Below are 22,997 nucleotides of genomic sequence, written 5' to 3'. Positions count from 1 at the left end.
GTCTGCCGCCGCATCTGGGCAGGCCACTAGTTTGGATTGCTGTGTGCTCTTCAGCAGAGATTTGGTACTAATTTGCTGTTCAAGCACATTAATGTCACGGTTTATTTTTATTTTCTCTCTTAGATCAAGAAGGTACAGTACTTGGAAAAAAAAAATTTATTTGATTGGCTGTTTATGAAGCTGTGCTTAATACTTTTCATCCAAATTTATTCAACCTATTTAAAATATGTTAGTATATCTATCTTAAACAACTGTCAAGTAATCTCATTGAGAATGTCCGTACTATGTATTGTCTGATCCACAGCAGACATGGATGAGCTTGTGAAATGAAACAAAGATTGGTCAGTGAATTGAGTCTGGCCATTCGGTCCTTCGCATGGACCATGTAGCCCACTGAAACGGGGTTCATTGGTTCACATGAGAGGGAGAAATGTGCTGGTGGAAAGGAAAAGTTGTAGTTGTTGTGTTTATTGTGCTCTTGGATGAACATTTGTCAGAAGATAGCGATGATGAAATATTCCTCTTTTTAAAGAGTGATATTTAGTCAATATTTAGTTCTGGATCATTATACAATGTGTATTAGTATTATTATCATGGACCATGGACCAGACTTAAATGCTGGTAGAAATGAACAATTGTGGAAGTATTCAGCTTGCCCTTAGATGAACATATAATGTCAGACAATCTTTAGTGACGATGTAAATATTCCTCTTTGGTGATATTTAGCTGACATTTAGTTCTGGATTATTGCATTAATATGGACCATGGTCCACACTGAAATATGGTTTGTGTGTGCAGATGAGAGGAGAAAATGACTGGTGAAAAGGAAAAGTTCTAGAATTAGAAATGCTCAGCCTGCACTTGGACAAACACTTGTCAAGTGACAGTAGTGATGCCAAAAATATTCCCCTACTCTACAATGATATTTAGTTGATATTTTAGTTCTTGATCGTGTGTATCGTTATTGTTATTATTATTATTATCATTGTTTATTATTACTACTACTATTATTACTATTACTATTTTTATTATTATTATTATCATTATCATTATTATCATCATTATTATTATTACTACTACTATTATTATCATTATTATTATCATCATTACTATTTTCATTATTACTATTATTAATGTTGTTATTATCATTATCATTATCATTATTATTATTACTATTATTATTATTATTATTATTATTGTTATTATTATTATTATCATTATTATTATTATCATTATTATTATTACTACTACTATTATTACTATTAAGTTATCACTAATTTGGTAAAAGTGTTAATTGACCTTTCCAAATATCAGGGAATTAAGGGAAGATGAGTTAAATCAAAGAAGTTCTTTCAGTAAAGATTTATATACGTCGTGCTCACACACGGGTCACTTTCAATTCTCCGCTCATTAGTCTGAAAACATGGATCAGCAAGGCAAACAAACAGTGGATCTTTTCTGTTATGGATGTGAGGGTCACAAAAAAAAAATTAATTGCTGCGTCAATGTGTCTCGTCAGAACCTGCTCGTAGTGTCCAGGCAACCACAATCCACTACTTTGAAACTAACCACGACCAGAGTGAGGGTGACGGTATTCATGCAACCATAGAGAAGTGTCATTCTTGCAGGGAGGAGGTCCTTCATCCCAGCCAGCTCCATTCTGTTATCTCAGAAGCTAGGCAAGAGCCAGAGCCTTACTAAGTAACACCCGTACGTAAAGATCCAAAGACATACTGGATTGAAGAGAGGGTAACTTTAAACTGCCCGTATACTGGAGTTGGCAGCCTTGGAGCCAGCATGCAATGATGGGGCCTTTGTCCCTCGGCATGTGTGGTGCTCTACAGCTGTAGTCTGTGGTGGTCTAGAGCAGACTGCGGACCACATCCTGTCCGAGTGCACCAGGTTTGGCCCTCCAGGGGGTGGGGGGCCTACAATCGACCTGACATGCCCAAGCCATGACACGGTGGACTTATCATGACAGCTTTATGATACAGTGCAACAGCTGACCTCATTAAAGCAAGAAGAAGGATTGTAAATATGGAAAATACCTGGAACTTTAATCTCTGTCCAAGTGATTTCATATGGTCAACATATACCTCAGAAATCACCAAGAAGGTCACTCAATAACTTGGCTTTAAACAACTTATTCTGTCCACTAAATCACTGGACAGTGTCCAGTATTCAAGTTTAGATGTTCAACACAAATATCTCAGAAATCCCCGAGAAGGTCGCTCAGCAACTTGGCTTTATATGATTTACTCTGTCCAGTGATTTTATATGGTCAGCATATATATCTCAGAAATCACCGAGAAGGCCATGCAACAACTTCATGGCTTTTATCCAGTGATTTCAAATGGTCAACACCTATTTCAGAAATCACAAAGAAGGCCACTCAACAACTTGGCTTTATACGGCTTAATGTACAGTTCCTTCAACAATCATTAAGAGAAGCTGCCATTAAATTCCATGTGCGTCCTCACATAGAATGATCCTCCTGCATCTGGGATTCACGTTCCATCTTGGAAACTCAGAGGCCTGAAAGAATGCAACGGCAAACAGCTCGCTTCATCACAGCTGACTACAGAAGGACAAATAGTGTGACTAGTACTGTATAATCAGTAGGCTTTAGGTATTCCATGGGGTGCACTGTGTGCAGATTCGGCATGGTGTATACGATCAAGAAGAGGCATGTTGCAATGCCCCAAAGTAAAATTTTCTCTTTGACAAGAACTATCAAGACAAGATGAAGTCACAACATGACTCTCCAAACATTCCGTCCTGAGGGAAAGTATTGATAAGTTTGCCTTTGCTCAATAACCAATATGAGTGGTAGGATCTGCCAAGCTCTTTGGTTCATTCCAACTCAGTCTAAAAAATTCCAAGGTCTTCTTTAAAAAGGCCATTTCATAACAGCCTCTTGAGTAGGACAACATTCCTAGTCACAAGAATCATGCAGGTCAAGTTAATCTTTATTTATAAGAGGATGCAAAGCCCTTTGAAGACTAAGAAAGGAGAAGAAGAAGAAAAAGGTTTTACGACCAGAATCTGTCCGTCCTAAAGTGCAAGGAAAACAAGCAGTGGTATGCCCCCTAGACTTGAAATAACAACAATGTTCAACAAGATCAAGCAAATCAGAGTAGGTCATAACCTACATCTGTTTCTATTTTTTTTTTTCACCCTTGAGCTTGGCACCCATCTTTGCTTACAATCACAAAATTACCACTAAAATACAAACCCCGAGTTGCCTCCTCCACTCTACAGAGAAAAGGCCAAAGCTTGCTATTGGCAAATATGAAGAACTGTTAAGTCTGAGCACAGGAAAGTACCCAGTCATTGCAATGCAAGATGTGGTAGAATTCTACCAGAATATCATAATAATTCTTATTACTATTTACAGCTGTATTATTAGTGGTTTATGATTTTTTTTGATGCACATAATTCTTTCACAGGGATATATTTATACAGAGCCCTGGAGTTGGTGCCTGACATCTTCTATTATTTGACCTTTACAACCATATAAAATTTCACAATGAATGTCAAGTGTGCAAAGATAGTGTAATTTCTCAATTTAATCACACAAACTACTACGTGTCAATCATGAAGTATCAAAACTTCAAAAGTTTTCACTAATTTACTTGTCAGATTACCCCTTCTAGTGTGCGGAAAATGCTACAATGTACATAATAGCAAGATTATAAATTTATAAGGTGCAAGCTTCTGATGTGCTCAACAATAATGCACAGTTTTGTGACAAAATGTGTCTTGAGTCTTGATTTTAAGACTGCTACAGTTGGAGATCTCCGAACTTCTAATTATAAGTGATACCACAGTTCAGGAGCTGCGCTGACAAATGCTTTGTCTCCTAATGTTATTTTTGTTTTGTATGCTGGGATTTGTTCTTAAAACAAAGAGTGTCTTTAGAATGCATGGATTATGAATGTGTTTTAATATGAAATTTAAGACCTAGTATTTAATAGTAATGTGTAACTAGGGGCTTGAGCAATGACGGTACAGATAGCAGCACATGGAAGGTTTCCATGGCAATGACACTGTGATGATTATAAATAGTGCGGGCTGAATTCTCTCACCTGTGCGATACATAGGAAGACGGCTTCTGGTTTCTCCTCGAAGAACGAGTCGTGGTACGTGACGATGTGGGGATGTTTCAACTGGGACAAGATCCTGTGTGATGCAACATAACCCGGTGCAGAGACAGTATGGACTTTAACTATGACATACCAGTACTCAAATGTATCATGGTTTTAAAACCTTTGTTTTTTTTTAAGGGAATACTACACAAAACATTCATTTCACAGGATTAGTTACAAATGCTTTTTCAAGGATTAATTACCATATTGATGGAATGTTTGCTTTTTCATGCAAGTCTCAATTTTTCACTCGGTCTATTTCTACTGGCCACTACATAGATTATGCTCTTTCAAGTTTGTGTGTCCTTTATGCAACCCTGAAAATTAGATTCCTTTCATAAGTTGGTATACTGTAGAGGTAGGTAATTCAGACTTTTCCTCAGAACAAAAAAACTTGAAACTTCTTTAAGATGGAGGGGAATAAATACCATAGAATTCCAATAGCTTCATTCAGAACCCCCCCCCCCCAAAAAAAAAAAAAAAAAAAAATTCTGACCATTCTTCTCGGGACAAGAGGGGAGCTTATTCTCGAAACACATGAGGATAGATTTCTTTTTTCTTATTCATAAACTCTAAAAAGTATTACCATAATATTTTATATGTGATGTTTGGAGACATCATTCTCCTTAACCATGCAATATTTTGTGACGTTTGAAGTAGACTTTAAAGCCCTTCTAGCTAATAATCACAAGTTGCATCAAAGGAAATTACAAAAGAAAGTATGCACCAAGCTGCACAACATTTCTCTAATGGAATAGTAGTAAATTGACCATATTCAATCCAACAAATTCAACAAACAATCACATCCATTTTTATTTCATTTTTTTTTAGAACTCACTTTGCTTCCCGTTCAACTGCTGTCCTGGTCCGAGTCTTTCTTTTCTCATCCAGTTGAATCTTCTTCAGAGCAAGGAGTCTGAAGCAAAGGTGAGCATAGATTTTAAAGAAAAAAGATATTGTAATTGTTCCTAATCCACTGCAGAGACTGGTAGATGGTCTTAAAGTTACTATTTACACAAATTATTACTTAGGAATCATTTGTATCGATAGATAGTGCAATAAGGGGTAGGTCATAAGTTCAGAGAAGGGTGGTGATTTGCCTCAGTCTGTGGTGCGTCTGCCTCAAGATCAAAAGGAACTTGCTTCAATTTCCCAAGTCCCACTGAGCAATGTTGTGTGTGAGCATTCCGTCCCCTGTAGTAAGAGAAGAAACACTCTGCCCCTCAGATAGGACATAAATTGAGGTCCTGTATGTGAGTTAACCATGATGCATGCATGAAAAGGTCAGCAAACGGTATCAACCAGGCACATTGGGCCAAACAATTGAATGAATGAAAGTTCAGAAAGATTTGAAATATAAAGAAAGAAAGAAAGAAAGAAAAGAAGGAAGAAAGGAAGGAAAGAAGAATTCTATGCCAGTGACAGTCACAAAGTAATGGTGTAAAATATCATGCATTTATATTGCTTGCTTTTTTTTTTCGCTCTCTCTCTCAAATACTATAGGTTCAGAAAAAACAAGTTAATCTTATGTAACATTTGAAAAATTTCAAGTTACCTTGATGGCAATGCTACTAACTACTGTATGTAAATGTACTTCACATTCAATCTATATGTCATTATTTTGTATTCAAAGGCAATTCCACATCATAGGGTATGTTGTTCAATGAGTGCACAAACTTACTTTTTGCTGATTTTGTGCCTGACCAGGTAGACTGCTCCACCACCCCCTTGTCCCAATGTCGTGATTTTCTCATAGCAATCCATGAGGTCATCTCTCCAGGCATGATGCCCCCACCAATCATGAAAACATCTGGCAGCAAGAGGCTACATCCATGCTCAAGCACCTGAAAAGAAGATTTTATTAACCTGTGACCTATATCTGAGAATAATGACCAGAAATGGAATGTGTTATCATGATTTGAGATAGTCTACAACAGTATTTGCAGAGCTTTTGATTGCAAATCTTAAAACCAACTTGTCATGACTGTTAGATGCTGCATCTGGATAAAAAAGAATAAATGGAAAAAAATATATGCACTTGCCACACATACATGTACTATAGAAAACAGTATAGAGTGTACTAGTATAGTAGGAGCAACAGTATAGATATAAAACTTATTGTAATTTAGAATAGATCTAGATAGATCTTTAGCATGCATTAATGGGGAACAAGGCAGAATATCCAAGGTTCAATCACATCATTGTGCACGCTGGTCGTAACATATAGGTACTGTGTACTAAATACTTACCGTTATACTTACGCGTGCACCCACGCATACACGTAAATGCACGCATGCAAGCACGTTGAAATGGCCTGGCATTAGTTGGGGTATTCGGCAACGGAATTCCTGATATTCAATAGATTCTACTAGTAGAGGTCTACTACACAACGGGTACCGTACATAGTAGTAGTTCTAGTACTGGTAGTAGATCTAGTGATGTCTAAATATATGCTGAGTGTTATAAATACACAAAAGTAATACAATTTATATATGGTTATGAATTGTAGGGCAGCAGGAAAAAAAAAGCACCGAAAATTTTAGGTCAGATGAAGCCAATACTTTACCATAAAAAAGGCAATAGATCGGTGTGGCAGCCCTGCATAGCTGCATTGAGCAGACCCGCTGCCGCCAGCAATGCTTCGGGTGGGTAACTGCACATCATCAGTTGCTTAAAACTCAATTTTTTGTCAAAAAAAAAAAGGAACACACATAATTTTTTCTTCTTTTCATCATGGAGAGTGGACATGTGTGTGCAACAAAGCAAACTTGCAACAATTTCTGTAATCACTAATGACTGTATGTCAGATGTGAGAAGGAAGAGAAGTGAAAAAGAGGCCTCTCATGAGCACCCACCTCCAGCGCGGGGGAGAGCGGTCCTTTAGCTCATGTTGACTAACCGTTAAGTTACAACTTACAAGTCTCATCATGTATTGTCATGATAAGTGTCGTCAAGACTGGTCTAGAGTTCAGTTCTAGACTAGAATCAGAGCAAACAACCCTCTTCAACATGTTTGTTTGCTGCAGACAGACAGGCGATACATCATCTTCACTTAAAATTTACTTGTCTAGAACACTTGGCATTAAACGCCAACGGTTAAATGAAATAAAAAGTAGGAAGACAACATGCGCGTATGCAGATAATGGTACATGCATCATCATCGAATAGACGGCGTGATAATGAGGCAAATTGTGATAGTATCCTTGCTTCAGTATGCGCGCCATTTCCAGCTGGCAGCCAGCCCGCCGCGCACACGCAGTAAGCAGCCGCCTTGCCTGCGGCCCGCATCGCAAAGGCACACGACATGGAGGCGTCGGGAGAACAGCCCGACCGACCGAGTCGAGCGAACCGCAACTGCAAGCTGGCCTCGTTGGCGGGGCGAGGTTGCGAGAAAAGTCGGGGTCTTACAGCATTCTACCATAACAACGATTAGCTCTCTGTTACTGGATAATAATACCATATCTTTGGCCATCGTTTTAATGTCATTTTAACTGAAAAAGACATAAAGTGGAGCGAAAATTGCAAAATTTTCTTACCATTGATCGTAGCTCTCACTGGAATTTCACTCCTGACAACTAAAATTGTTTACGATGAGGGATGTCAAAGGTTAACGTGTATTAGTTCTGCTTATCATAAAAAAATATGTTAATACAATAATTTATACAACCTATTTCTTTACAAAATAAATTTGTTTATATTAATATATTTATTTTAAGCTACAAAATTGAATAAAAAATAATAATTTTGATTTTAAAAGTACAGCGTCACTCGTAATCTCGTACGAATTAAAGGTTAGGACGAGCTCAAAAGATTGAAGAAGAAGAATAAGACGACAGCCAGACCAGAGAGCCGGAAAAGTCTTGTCACTCACCCAAATCGTCATTGTAAAAGCACCAGAGTGAAAAGACCAGGGAACTGATCGAATTTTACCTCATAGAGAGGCAAGGCTTGCTACTCACCTGGCTCTGAGTGGGTTTTAGAGCAATAGAAAAATGGCTGTAACCCAGGTAAGTTCACGTTTTTATGTGGAGGACGGATCGTACACGGACGCGTGATTTATGATGATGATGACAGTGTAGTGATCATGAAAGGCCAGGAAGCTTTGCTTTTTGAGTGTTTTGATTTGTTCTGTTTTGGCGAGAATGAGTTTGAGTGAATGTAAAGTAGGGTCTATAGGAAACACAAGTTTGTAAAAAATGATAATGAATACTTATACTTTTCAATGCAAATCAACGTCAAGTAGAAATTAAAACTATTAAAAATTTACTTAAATATCCAAGATTTTTCATTTTTATCCATGGCATACGTATTGTCGTAGGGCATGGTTTCATGAAATGTAATTGTAGTCTGATGCCGATGGGACGCAGCCTCCCCGACCTGGCTGGCTGGCTGGCGTAACAATAACAGTAAAATCCGCCTGTCCTAAGATTACATAATAGTAAGAAGTTGGTTTTTTTTAACTTGTCATGTCGTATATATATATTGCTCTCCTCCATAACTAGGAAGGGATTCTGTGAAGCAAGACGGTCTCCACAGAACATATTTCAGATGACTAGACTCTAGTCTCTAGATACAGTCAGATCTTTTTTTCAAGACCCGACCCTGCTGCTGCTGGCGTACATGCAAATTCACATTTTTCTTCTTGAAATAATTTCTTCGAATGCAATATTTATTTCCTTCAGTGCATTGTGCTCCTTGTTGGGTTTACCATGACATGGATTGATGTCTGCACTCTCCAGGGGCCTGTCTTATAATAAAGACTTGTGATAGAAATCAATCACAAGTTTCATGTGAGCTTCAATGCAAGTTGCGATTGATTTAGGGACTTGTGATTGATTTGAAGGCTTTATAAGACGGGGCCCAGAGTGCTTCTCTATCTAGTGAATTATGTATGTGGGACATGTTATTGCTACGTGTACTTCTGTCAATTATTTTTTTTTTCTCTCTCTCTCTTCCTAGACTGGAGGAAACTCTCAGCCAAGCAAGTCTTGGGGTAAGACTACAGTGATGGCCAAATCTGACGCACCTCATGAATGACTCGCCTCAAACACAACAACAACATCTGTCAGTCCACAGAATTTGTGCGAGGGTGTTTGCTGTAGACTGTGTTGTTGTAATTGAAGATTTAATTTGATCTGGGGGGTGTTTCATCAATATAGTCAGCGCTGACAAGTTGTCAGCGCTGACAATTTCAGCAAAATCCTTGGTTTTGATTGGCTGAGATGCTCTGGTCACTGACTGTTACCATGGTGATTGTCAGAAAATGACAACTTGTCAGCGCTGACTAAGTTCATGAAACACCCCCCAGAAAGTACAAGTACAGGCGGGATATACAGAAAGAAGCATTTAAACTACTTCGTGACACAATACAGTGATAAAGGTTTTTAGCAAATCAACAATGTCTCTTTACAGGAATGTGCATCTTGTTGATTACATCACACACGTAAGTTTGTTTTGTTCATTAAATTCTTTGTGTATTATGATATCTATATCTATATTTATTATTATAGCATGCCTAAGTGTGTCAGTAGAATATAATGACAATGAGAGTCCTGAGTGAGGATTAACCAACGTCTTTCCAATCCTCTCCACCGCCTCCTCCTCCTCCTCCTCTCCTCCCCCACCCCCCCCCCCCACCTCTCTCCATCATCATCTTGATCCCGCAGAGCTGAGTCTCTACGAGTTGCACCGCACACCCCAGGAGGCCATCACGGACGACACCGAGATCGCCGTCTCCCCCCGCAGCCTTCACAGCGAGCTCATGTGCCCCATCTGCCTGGACATGCTGAAGAACACGTACACCACCAAGGAGTGTCTCCACCGATTCTGCCAGGACTGCATCACCACGGCCCTGAGGAGCGGGTGAGCATATTAAAGGGATGGTATAGTATTGCTTGAGATGAGGATCGAGCTTTTAACTTTTTGCGAGGTACTAGGAAACCCCTTCAGATGAAATGATACAGAGTGTACAATTCTGAGAAGAATTCAAAATTTCTGTGATGAAAGTTGGTTTTGCATTGGTTGAGATATCCCAAAACAAAGTACTGTGAATCGAAGCAATCCTAATAAAAGGATCACATTTCATATGAGGTTTCTCATTTTCTCACAAAACAGTTGGAAACCTGGAGCTCCATCTCAACCAAAACTATACCATCCCTTTAAAAGTGGGTGCATCTCATTGGTTTGGAGATGTATAAGTGGCGACCAGGGGTCCGTTGCATGCAAGTCTTAGGAGAGTTTTTTTGCAGTTACATCTCTGTGCTGCCTTCTGGAGACTAGCTGGGTCTCCATTTGTTTGTAGTCACAGGAAAAGCAAATACATGAATTCATCATTTTTTTTAGAGACTTTTCCATGTCTGCAAGTGGTCTTTGAGACATCTACTCAGTTCCAGCCATGTGATGGACTCTGGTTTTGTCTGCGATACCTCCGCAATGTTTTTGAGATATACATTAAATGTATACGCCAAATATGTCACAAAGCTTTTATATTTGTGAATTTTGCGAGTCGGATGCTGTTCACAAACTTAAAGACATGCAAAAATATTTACTCTGATCCAGACCTGAATGTGACGAATTTAGCCACTCCTGAAATCATTGGAAATTCCCAGTTCACGAAAAAATTAGACTCACTTGATATATGGTGTATAAGTTATCAAACAAATGATAGAGAAAAAAAAAAAACACAGAGAGACAGCTGATTATCATACAGTGTATATATACCTTATTGATTTATGTTTTCAACTGCTTAGTTAAATTTCTTTTGGTGGAGTTTAGTTTGGTGACAGTGTTCAGTAATCTGCTGCTCACTTTTTTGTAGGAACAAGGAGTGTCCAACATGCAGAAAGAAGCTGGTATCCAAACGCTCACTGCGCCAGGATCGTAACTTTGACGACCTCATATCCAAGATCTACCCCAGCAGAGACGAGTATGAGGCACACCAGGTGAGATTAGAAACACACAAAAAATAGATAAATAAATAAATAAATAACCTTTCTGATGCAACGTCTTAGATACACATTTAGGGCTACTGTGAAGATAGACATTTTTGCAGTGTGGAAATTTTCACTTCACACAAAACTAGAGCAAAACTAAGAGAGCGGAAATTTTTTTGTGTGTTTTTTCCTCTTTTATTTTTATATTATTTGGAGTTTTCTTCATGTTCGCTAGTTCTGTAGCATGAGTGAATTTGCTGTAGTAATGTAGATCACTTTTCTTCTACAGCACTGCCCTACTTTGGCAAAAGGAAGCAAGTGACAAAAGTCGCATTTCTCGTAAAAGAGCAAATTGGTCTGTCATTTACACTGACGTCAATGGACTATCATGATGTCTTATCTAACATCATATCTCTTAGTAGGATAAGTGTTTCATCATGAAATTTGTCCTGGAAGAAGAGCTCATTTTGTGAATTATGAAAACATCAATAACTCAAATTCGGATGGTATGTCACTTGCTTCCTTTTGCCAAAGTAGGGCAGAGCAGTATTTGCTGTCAAGCTCTTAGCTGCTATGGCAGCATTAAGCTGTGTAAAGTGTTCTCTAAAGAGTCACGTCTGTCTGTGAAATTCAAAACACAAAAAAATTCATCTCAACCAGCTGATTGTGGGAGATCACCATAAGTAGCACAAAACTTTCCTATACTTTTACAGTATACCCTTACTCTCCAAACATATTCTGTGTGCCTTATCACCTCCTATTTTACATATTCCTTGCTTATGTGCTACAATAGTTCATATTGGTTTGTTTACACTGTACTCACAGCCAGGCTGGAATAGGTAAAGCATCACTAGCCTTCAACAGATCTAGCATGCTATTAGAAGTTCTTGTATTTGCTTGTCATTTTGTGGTTGTTGGTCACAGTAAAGTATTGCAGGCAAATTAGAATACAAATTGTATCAGCATTAGCACATACAGAGGAGCCTCATTAACCTGTTGAGGTTGGTCTGATTTTGCTGCAACATCCTGTAGGCACCTGTCCAAGTATACTCGGGACTCATCTTCAACAGGTTAAAACAAGCTGCCTTAGACCACTACAATTTCCTCATTATATATGGTATCTAATTATGCCAGGGATGAAAACAAAAGAATATGAAAGGAATGGCACCCCGCAAAATTATCTCGTTATATCACGTATGACTGGATATCAACCTCAAAGTTTCTTTTTGTGGTCTCCAGGAGCGAGTGCTTGCCAAGCTGACCAAGAACCACAACTCCTCGGCCCTCAGCAACAGCATCGAGGAAGGCCTCAAGGTCCAGGCCCTCAACCGAGCCCAGCGCGTCGTTTGTAAGGTAAGGGTCTGTCTCTGGGCTATCCTCCTCCAAAGGCCGTCGTGCTGTTTGTTAGCATTGACAGTTGTGGCAAAAGAATACTGAAACCTAGTGCAGCAGCCGAGAAAGATTCATGCAAGTAGGCAGGACAGTGAGAAAGAGATGCCAACTGTTGCTTTTTTTTTTTGCGAGTATTTTGTCCTGTTTTTGCACCAAAAATATTGCATGTTTCATGGAGAAGTCATGTTTGTTTGTTTGTTTTATTACCCGAATTGTATTACTTTAACTTATTTGCAGCATGTTTGCAAGAAAGATAGTTTAGATACTGTTTTTCCACAAAAAACATACCTTTTTGGCCCTCAGAATACTGCAATACTGTTTACATGGTTGGCGTCTCTGTGGCACACAATTGCTTTAGAGATCTGCAAATGTGATTATTATTCATGAGCTTATAGAAATTCTAACCTATGCACTGCTCTTACTGAGTAATTCAGGTGTGTGTGTGTGTGTGGGGGGGGGGGGGGTAGTCACTTTGACCAATGACATTTCTAGATTTGCCTAGCTGCCATCGGTGCAAAATTTATTATATGAATGAGTTCTACAAACAGAGCTGTGCTGATTAAGTGTTATTTTTTAAACCAAGGACTGGTCTCAAAGTTCAGTAATTCCAAGAAATTAATTCAACACAACAAGAACTCCTTGCAACTTATAAATAATAAACTTATTAATAAAAGAAATAAAAGAGATCATGCTTGCCCAAATGGGCATCGGCTAAGTAACGATTCATTGCACTTGCCCGACAGAAAGATGTAGTTGCCCCTGGCAAGCAGGCAAGTAGCGCCCTAGGTCTGTCTGTGTCTCTCAATGCTTTAAAGGGACTGTACAGTACTGGTTGAGGTGAGGATTCAGTTTGTATCATCTTGCGAGATATTTAGAAACCACTCTATGAAATGGTAAAAAGCATACAATTCCAAGGGGAATCAAAAGTTTGTTTGATGAAAATTGGTTTTGAAATGACTGAGATATCCAAAAACAAAGTAAAACAAAGAGATCCTTATAAAAGCTGTGGCCTGTCAATTTGATTAGGATCGTTTTTGGGATATCTCAGCCATTTCAAGGCCAGTTTTCATCAAATAGACATTGAAATCCTTCTTGGAATTACATGCTCTTTCATATTTCATAAGAGGTTTCTCATTATCTCACAAGAAAAAAAGTTATAAACCTGAAGATAAGTCTCAACCAAAACTATACATTCCCTTTAAAGGGATCGTATAGTTTTGGTTGAGACATAATTTCATGTTTCTAACATTTTTGGTGAGATAATGAGAAACCTCTTATGAAATATGAAGGAACATTTAATTCTTTGAGGAATTCAATGTTTGTTTGATGAAAATTGGTTTTGAAATGGCTGAGATATCCTAAAAAGAATAATTCTAATAGAGTATGGGACCCACACTTTATCACGATCGCTTTGTTTTACTTTGTTTTTTGGTGTTTCAATCATTCCAAACCCAATTTTCATCAAATAAACTTTGAATTCCTCTTAAAATGGTATGCTCTGTACTATATCATAAGTGCTTTCTTGGTATCTCGCAAAAAGATAAAAGCCCAATTCTCATCTCCACCAATACTGTACCATCCCTTTAACATGCCATTTCAAACATTTTCAAAAGTCTCCGTCTCTCTCTCCCCTCTCAGAGGAAACAAAACCCCCTGGACGGTGAGACAGAGGACCAGGTGGAGGAAAACGGAGACCCCGACGCCCCGCCCATGTCTGGCGACGACGGCAGGCACCCCGCGCCCCTCACTCCGCCCGTCGAGTCCCCCCAGGAGGACGGTTTCCCGGGCCTGGCCCGCAGCCACTCCCAGGATGCGGGCCTGGGCTCCAGCTGCCTCCCACTACCCCAAGACCAGGACCTGCAGCATGCTAGTCCAGCCCTGAGCCTGAACAGGCACAAGGTATTTTCCTCTCTATATTGTATTTTCTTTCTGTTCTGCCAAGGTGTACCGTAAAACGAGGAATGTTCATGTGCATTTTAATTTCACGAATTTTGCGAGCGGCAATATTCATGAAATTAAAATGCACGCGAAAGTTCTTGCCTACACAACATTCATTTAATGACACTGGTAATTCACAAAAATTTCATGCCCAGAGAACTGTCGTCAGCTCCAATTCGCGAAATTTTCATGCCGCGAAAATATTTTTTTTTTCAGTTTGACATATGACTTGTCTCAGGCAAAACATGCAGGTTAAAGAGATGGTATAGTTTTGGTTGAGATGAGCCTTCAGCTTTCCAACTGTATTTTGTGAGATAATGTAAAACCTCCATTGAAATATGAAAGAGCACACAATTCTGAGAAGAATTCAAATGTTATTTGGTAAGAAAATGATTTTGAAATGACAGAGATATCCAGAAACAAAGTAGTCCAAATAAAGGAGAGGCCCTTTTATTATGACCATTTTGTTTTACTTTGTTTCTTGGATATCTCAGCCATTTTCAAAACCAATTTCCAACAAATAAGCTTTGAATTCCTCTCAGAGTTGCATACTCTTTGTATTTCAGAAGAGGTTTCTTGTCATTACACAATAAGTTGGAAGCCGGAAGCCCCATCTCAACCAGAACTATACCAGCCCTTTACTGTAAAAGTGGATATTTTCGCGCAACTAATTTTTAGCGCTCGATGGGGTTAGAAGAGTTTCGCGTGTTTTTAATTCCGCGGAATCAAGACGTCAACTATGTACTGGAACATATGGCAAGCAAAATATTCGCGTGCTTTTATATTCGCGCTAGTTTCCGGTTGCGCGAAATGCGCGAAAATTTCAACACCTCGAAAATTTCCACTTTTACAGTAATATGTCATTTATTCCCCCTCTCCTCTCCCCCTACAACTCTAGAAGGACTGGTACTCCTACCATTTGCACATTGATTGGGTATATCTATGTTTGAAGAATCTTGTAACATATGAATGTGATTTATTTGGATGATACTTAGATGATGAAGTCATAAACCTCTGAAGCAAGGAACTGCATTTGTAAGTTTTGCTGTAGTATCATGTTTAAAGTAAGTTATGCATCGCGTGAAGGTAACATGGAAAGGGTACATGTGTATTGTGGAAAAATTAAAGTAACCGAAGGTAAAGAAGAAATGAAATCTAGAGAACCAAATTTCAAAGTGACTTTGATATTCCCACTATTTTGAATATTCTAAACTGATAGAATTGTGGGGTTTTTGTGTTTTTCTTCTTCTTCTTTTTTTTATTTGCTCTCTCAGGTGGTGCAGATGCCAAAGCGGCCGAGAACTTCCGACGAGTCTAGCGTCGGGGATCCAGAAGCTGAGGCTGAGGCGGAGGGTAGTGTGGACATGCCCGACACATCCAATGTAAGCTCCCATTGAGAAACGAGTACCTTTCCCACCAACTGAGACACATTGCTGCATCTGAGTGAGCTATGCTGACTTTGCAACTAGGTCAAGTTTATTCAGTTAAATAATTGTTGCTAAAGAGTATTTTGTTGCAACTGATTGACATATTGCCCTTCGTTGTCATAAATAGTAAGCAATTATTCAGTGTTATTTATGTCAGTGAAGAGCAAAACTTGTCAATCAGAGCGATGCAATAGGACGAGTTTGGAGAGATTCCTGAATGCTTGTGAAAAATCTTGGCACGTTACTTACTGTATATATGCTGATTGCCGTGGTTCATAAAGGGTTAAATATCACTCTCTACCTGTCTGCTGCCCTCTACAGGAGATTGAGCTGGTCTTCAAGCCCCACCCCCAGGAGGAGATTCAGGATCGCCCCACCCTGGTGCGCTACCTGAAGACCTCCGCTCTGGCATCCATCGACCACCTTGCCAAGTACCTTTCCATGAGGATCGCACTAGACCTCAGGGGTAAGTCACCTTTGTTGTGGGGGCACTGTGGCGTACTGTAAAACTAGAAAATTTTTGCAGCATGAAATTGTTGAGAATTGGAGCTGACGGCCTTTTTTGCAGCATTAAACTTTTGCAGACAAGATACTTTTACCCACAACATCCCTCTCGACCCAGCTGTATAAATCTGTACCTGGCAATGCTAGGGTAATGATAATGGCAGGGCCCTCTGGTAGGACAGTGTCAAGAGGCTACCCAGGTTAAAGAAGACCGTACTGTAAAACGAGGAATGTCTGCTTGCATTTTAATTTCGCAATTTTCGCGAGAGCCAGCATTCGCAAAATTAAAATGCGTGCAAAGTTCTTTTCTCCACCATATGCATTGAATTCCAGTGGCAATTCGGGAAAATTTCGTGCCACGAATATATCATGTTTTGCAGTATTTATTTTTGTCAGTATTATTACTATCATGAATACCAGGGCTTGGATTCTGTTGTAGCTTGAGATTGAGAAGCCTACATGTTTAAATTGTATCGATCATATACCTCAGGAATGCTGTTGCATGAACTTTTCCTGAAAGACTTCAAAGTCTATGAAGTCCAGAATTGATAAACAATGACATGAAATATTCTAACATGATCCAGCATTTGTTCAGTCCATTATATTTCATTTGTTTTCCCCAAGATAGAAATTCTTCCTTTTCTATTGGGCATGAGAAATGTATAATGCGCAGAGTACAGTAAAAACCATGGTACAGGTTGTACTCAGATATGGAGATAGACACATTAGAGTGTGAAGTCCTACACGTAGAATACAAAACTAAGGGAGCTTTCTCTTTCATATACTTACATTGTAGTGTAGACAAAGACACCTTGCTTTATTTCGAGAAATGGATGAATATGGAAATTTTAAAGTCATTTGGAATGTTGCTCATGTGTCATACCATTCGATTACATGCAAAACAATTCACTTAACTGCATTTGCATTTTTTTTTTTTATGAAGGAAAAGGTGTATGCTTCTTTCTGCTTGTTGGAGGGTCCTTGAATTAGCAAAACAGTTATTGCAGATGGCATTTTTGTATAGATACGTATTGAATCTTGTAGTGGATGTACTCACATATTTTGCTGTCTCTTTGATTTATGGTGCATTTGTAGACGCTAATTCGCTGGACAGCCGAAGTTCATCAACTCAGAACGAGGGAGCAGAGTTCGCCATCTACATTTCCACATCACCGGGCCAGTTCCAGGTACATGTTTATATCTTGCTACCTACATATCCCCCTCCGCAGTGTCCCCGTGAAGACCAACTTTCCCCCCACTCCCACATGTGACTGTGCATCACAAAACAAACAAAAAGTCGCATCCCTTGATTATACGTGAGGACTCAAGAAAGGTGAAATGGGTCAACAAAGTCAATTGGAGTTTTCCATATTTTCTGAAAGAGCTATTCCTCTACACTATTCTTGAGTTCGGGATCTTAACTTGAATGGGAAAGTGGGATTTCAGTACTTTTTCTACAACCCCTCTTTTGGTAGAGAAGTGTGATCAGGTCTTACCTAGAGGCCACTTTTCATTTCTTGAAAATCCTCTGCACACTCTTCACTTTCAAGTCTAATAACTTTTGAAAGGATAATGCTACTGCTTTGAAAGTTGGCATTAATCATGGACAGAATGTGTTAATAGAACATGCTCAATTTCAGCTAAATCTGATAATCCCTCATCACTGTTGCTCCAGTGGTTTACATCATGTTTATTTGTCCCATTCATGGCACAAGTAGCATGGCTTTAAAAGTAAAGATTAAGTGCTTGAATAGACCCTGTAACTTCAGAACCTCTTTTCTCAGTTCCAACTCTTCCAGAGTGTGGGCTTTCTTTCCAATATTTATATAGGTTAGAAGAATCCATTTGAATTGACTCATACATCATTTTAAAGTTTAGAGTCTGCTCTTTCAGAATCTGCCCTTTATAAAAAATCCATGTCTGGCGACTTTTTGTTTGTTTGTTTGTTTGTTTGTTTGTTTGTTTTTGTGTGTGTGTGTGTGTGTGGTGCAGGGTCACATATGTTCTGCACCTCTTACATTCGGTTTCCGCTCTTTCATGTTGTCATGTCTGATGCTCTGCCATATTCATTGACCTTTTTTCCCTGGACCATCTACATGCTTTTGCAGTCTTATTTGGTGAAGTCATTGTGCACTGCTAGGTGGCATTATTTAGCATGCCTGATATCTAGTGTATGCGTGCAGTGGTACTCTCTAGAAGACGTCCTATGATGAGCAGTTGACTATAAACTGCATAGCAAGAGTCCTTGCAGGGGTTGTGATATTTCAGATTGTAGTTGTAGTTCAAAGGCAGTATATTTCACAGTGTTCAATATGATGTTCACGAAATAGACAGCTTGAGAAAAGATTTCTCCAGTTCCACAAATGGTATCATCTCTGAGGGGAAAAATCACTGACTTTTCTCTTGAAAAGGGAAAATACTTCATTTTCATTATGTCGCAGTGGTTCAGCCACGTGCAATATTGTCTTGCTACTCCCAGTTGGCGAGATATCACACAATGGAGCCTCTCTATAAAGAGGTCGTGTATTGACAGGGTTATTGTGCAGGTTCCAACTCCTTATTGTATTTATTTATTTATTTTTTTTTTTATTTTTATTTTTTTTTTTTTTTTGGGGGGGGGGTTGTTTTTGTACCAGCCCTGATATTATGAGAAAGTTGATATAACAGGGTTATTGTCATGGTTTTTCGGTCCTCATTATAACAGGATTTACGTACTGTGTTATACTCATGTGAACACTATCTGTCCTTATTCTGCCGTTTGTGATATCATTGTTTTGTTTGACTTAATATCCACAATACTTTGCAGATTCTGAGTGGATCCCTGACTCTGGAGCAGGTGAATGAGAGACACTGGAAGGTGAACAGACCCCTGGAGATGTACTTCCTTGCCAAGAAGTGAAAAGTGGTACCACTCTCTTGAAAACTCAGACTGGTGACCCTCTCTTGCAGTCAAGTGCACCCTCAAGCTTCCTTGGCACCGACTCAAGAATTGACACCAGTCTTTTGGAAGACATCTGAAAACTGTGTTTAACCTGGAGAACTGATGAACATTTGTATTGATCCTGGAAGTCCATGGACTGGTGATCATATTTGTTGTATTTTACTTTCTGGTTTGTGTGAACAAGACGTGAGAAAATGATGCCGCTCTTATGGAGACTGTGACTGATATCCCTTCTTTGTAGTTTTAATTGTTCACTTCATTGGCCTGTGACATGAGAAATGGCACCACTCTCTTATTGGTGAAGACTAGTAACCTTTTTATTTTTTTCAGGTGATACTATGACCACATGGACACATCAGAAAAAGGGATGTTAATTTCAAGACATTGTGTTGTATGTGAAAGCCTTTCCACAATATGATCTGTCAGATGTTGACAACTCGATGACATCAATGAGAGTTTTGACTGGTATCATTTCTTATGGCATAGCTCAGCTTGAGATCTGTGAGTTGACTATAGACAGTCTAGATACCAAGATTGGATATCATGTCCCTTCGATATAGAGTCTGCATGATCATGGAGTTGTTTCTGTTGTTGTTTTATTGCAATCACAGCTTATGAAAGGGAAACAAAAGAAGTGATCATGATAAAAAATATCCTAAACACTAGTCTCAGTTTATTGTTGGTGTATATAACAAGACAACATTTAGTTTCAAACAAGATTTTAAGACTTCAAGATTTAGGACGGTATCATTCTCTTCTTATGAGCATATTGTCATTCTGTAGGCTGTAGAGAAGCTTTATTGACATATATTTGTATATTTGTATCATATTTTGTCTGCCGAAGGATTAGCATTTGTATAACTTCAGTGTCAACAAAACTACAACGAAACACTTACGTTGATATATGAACGTATTGCAATTCCCTTCTGAATGTTGAGTGACATAGACAAGTGTTATTCATGGCCAGTGTAACTCATGAAGTATCCTGGTGTGAAACTTCTACACCAATATCTCTGTGTACATGTAGTACCATTGTTAAAACACAGTGTAACATGGTGGGTCTTTTTACAGTGCGATGTAGCATTTGCTAACTTACTACCTGAGCATGAGTGCAGAGCATATTATGAAAATATGCATATACATCACAGACATGCAGTGTCCCAGCCCACTGGACAGACACTGTCTCTTGTGTGGCACATTTTCAGAATCATTATCAACTTTGGAAGTTGCTGACTGACCTGCAAAATGGTGATCATATGGCTGAAAAAGTGCAGAAGCCTACAAAAGTTTAAACTCCCCCTTCTGTTCTACTCTTGGCAAAGGGTGAATCAGTGAACTTAAAGGAGACCTCTGGATGATTTTTCAGATTTTTACATTTGAACAACTGTAAATTAGTTATACTGAGGTCAGAGTTTAAAGATTTATGATATTTGGGATGAAGAATAAGATTATTTTCGAAATGTATAACAAATCGCAATGAACAAGGATGATGACATGGCAGAGTCACCATAAGAATGCATGACTTCGGGCTCAAGGAAGCAGAACAAAAGAAGAAGGCATGCATAGATTATACACTGGTGAACTCGCAAGCAAGCGGTATTATAATGGAATTACGCTGCTACATTTCCAAAATATGTGAGCCTCCTATGTCATCATCCTTGTTCATTGTAATTTGTTTAAGGTTTTTCAAAGTATTGTTTCTCTGCTCAAGAACCACTATAAATTCAACAAATCTATACATGGAGCTGTTGATTTATGTACTACATGATGTGAAATTATGAAAATCGTCTGGAATGTCCCTTTAAATTGGTTTTTGTAAATTCAAAACCTCTTTTCTCAAGAGTACAATTTTACCTAAATGACAGTAATCACACAAAAAGAAAGGGAATTTGTACCAAATCAGGGGGATTTTTCTGAAAATTCTTGCAAGTGCATTGCATTGTGATCATTTGTGGTGCATCCACCAAAGGTACGTTAGTTGATAAAAACTGGGTCGAGATATTTGCAAAGAATCGTTGTGATGTTAGAAATTAGATCAGACTTGAACATGGTCAAGCATTTTAACTTGACTTTCAATCACTGTGCTGCAAAAATGTAATTTATTTGAAAAAAGCTGATAAAGATGTTAAAGGTGTCAGAAATTGTCGTGGATTACCATTTTGTTTTGCTTTGTTGGTCTTTTAGGGGGTCATTGCTGCTAAACTCAACAACTCAAGTCACTGTAAACAACGATATGTTTGGGCCACTGTTATAATATCAGATGTCAAATTTAAAGGGATCTTATGTTCACATTACCTTGTATAGACTTTTTTTTGGGGGGGTGGGGGAATTGTCTTTAAACTTCTAAATCAGTGTAGAGGTGAAGCTTAGTTGTTATTCGAAATCAGTGGCAAAAATGGCGATGCTTGCTGCTAGTGGTAAGATACATGCGTATGTGCACAAATATTTATTTCCTGTGAACTCTGAAGGCTTGTGGGACTGTAAACAAGTAATATGTTGTGTGAAAGCAAAACTATTGCTGTGAAGCTTATGACAGGAGTTACGTCAGGGTACTGTATAAGCTTCCTTTTTTTTTTACAGTTTAATTTTTCACGAATATTTCAATAACTGTTGGGTAAGGAATTTAACGACATGCAAAAATATCACCACGCTCTAGGGTATCTAATATGGTTTCTTTGTACACATATACATGTACACACTTGTCATAGCCTCGATGTCAAATCGTGAAAACGACATCCCGCAAAATTGCCTGCAACCTATTTGCGAAAAAATATCTGTATATGAAAATAGCGGCTTTTACACTGTATTTAGATTTTATCCCTGACTGTAAGTGCTCTTTTCTCAACATCCTTTCTGTTTCCCCAAGTGTGAGCAACTACCACTTCCATCTGGCCACTTCACATCGCAGTGCAGGATTACCTACTTGTCCTATGGGGTGTTGCAAGAAAGTTGAGTTGCAATATGGATTACAAACATCATAATACAAACTTTGCAATAGATAGATCAGTTGCAACTTGCAATCAATCGCAAGTTTCTGTTTCAAGAAAGGAGCTTGCAAGTTTTTTTCAAATTTGCAGTCAATTGCAGGATTTGCGATTGATTTTGGGGAGTTGCAATTGATTGCAACTTTCTTGCAGCACCCCCCCCCCCCAAGTTAATTCCCTGGACATGCGCACTACTCCACATGATACACAGTGTTACTTTATATACCCCTTCCTGTGCTTTGTTCACAGATTAGAGCATGCCCTGGAGTGATTTTTTTCACTGACTGGCAACTGATTCTCACTGTATAGATTAGAGATTTAATACCTAATCCCCCTAATCCCTATTGTGTCCCATGAATGGTCTCCTGGTTGGACTGAGGCACTTTGCTGCACCTGATTATTAACCTGTTGAGGACGGGCTGATTTTGCTACAACACGCATTTCCCATAGACCCCTGCCCTCGGAACTTGTCCTCAATGGGTTAACCCTAATCAGGCTGGGGGGCGGAATCCGCCCCCCCCCTCAACGTTTCGCGCAATATCTTCGCAGCGCGATAAGCTCCCGCCGCGATGTTTCATGACTTTTTTCTTTCAAGTATCGCGCAACTTTTGGGACCAAAATTGTTGCGCCCGCGCGTACCGTTTTGACGCGACGCCCGTTCGAAAAAAATTTGTCAACCCCAAAATTGCTCCAAAATGTGATTTTGTGTACAAATCCAATGCAAATTGTGT

General features: G+C 38.9%; 2 protein-coding genes across 2 annotated transcripts in view; one reads left to right on the top strand and one right to left on the bottom strand.

Annotated features, from left to right (window-relative positions):
* The window catches only part of LOC139715566 (serine/threonine-protein kinase Nek1-like), a 34,957-nt gene extending 29,007 nt beyond the window's left edge, over positions 1-5,950 (bottom strand). The window contains exons 1-3 of the mRNA XM_071627128.1: positions 5,830-5,950; positions 4,987-5,064; positions 4,089-4,182 (exon numbers count right to left, since the gene is read on the bottom strand). Of these exons, the coding sequence (XP_071483229.1) occupies positions 4,089-4,182; positions 4,987-5,064; positions 5,830-5,912 (255 nt within the window). The 5' untranslated portion in view covers positions 5,913-5,950. The remainder of the gene's footprint in view (positions 1-4,088; positions 4,183-4,986; positions 5,065-5,829) is intronic.
* A 2,054-nt stretch (positions 5,951-8,004) lies between these two features.
* On the top strand, positions 8,005-19,475 carry LOC139715565 (E3 ubiquitin-protein ligase RING2-like). The gene is made up of 10 exons (XM_071627127.1): positions 8,005-8,155; positions 9,108-9,141; positions 9,815-10,010; positions 10,966-11,089; positions 12,320-12,433; positions 14,111-14,371; positions 15,685-15,792; positions 16,159-16,303; positions 17,437-17,528; positions 19,148-19,475. Exons 1-10 carry the CDS (start codon positions 8,141-8,143, stop codon positions 19,238-19,240), a joined length of 1,182 nt encoding a protein of 393 aa, XP_071483228.1. The 5' UTR covers positions 8,005-8,140; the 3' UTR covers positions 19,241-19,475.
* Positions 19,476-22,997: the final 3,522 nt, after the last annotated feature.

Source organism: Diadema antillarum, unplaced genomic scaffold, assembly GCF_040938485.1.
Source record: "Diadema antillarum isolate AM-2024a unplaced genomic scaffold, OU_Dant_1.0 scf00000051, whole genome shotgun sequence".
Classification (NCBI taxonomy): Eukaryota; Metazoa; Echinodermata; class Echinoidea; order Diadematoida; family Diadematidae; genus Diadema; species Diadema antillarum.
Note: the sequence above shows the minus strand (reverse complement) of the source record. Positions and strands in the feature narration are given on the sequence as shown.

Bases quoted from the DNA above. Each gene is read 5' to 3' on its own strand.
- LOC139715565 (XM_071627127.1), top strand. The intron at 16,304-17,436 runs GTAAGTCACCTT...GTGCATTTGTAG, and splicing joins GATCGCACTAGACCTCAGGG to ACGCTAATTCGCTGGACAGC. The intron at 17,529-19,147 runs GTACATGTTTAT...AATACTTTGCAG, and splicing joins CATCACCGGGCCAGTTCCAG to ATTCTGAGTGGATCCCTGAC.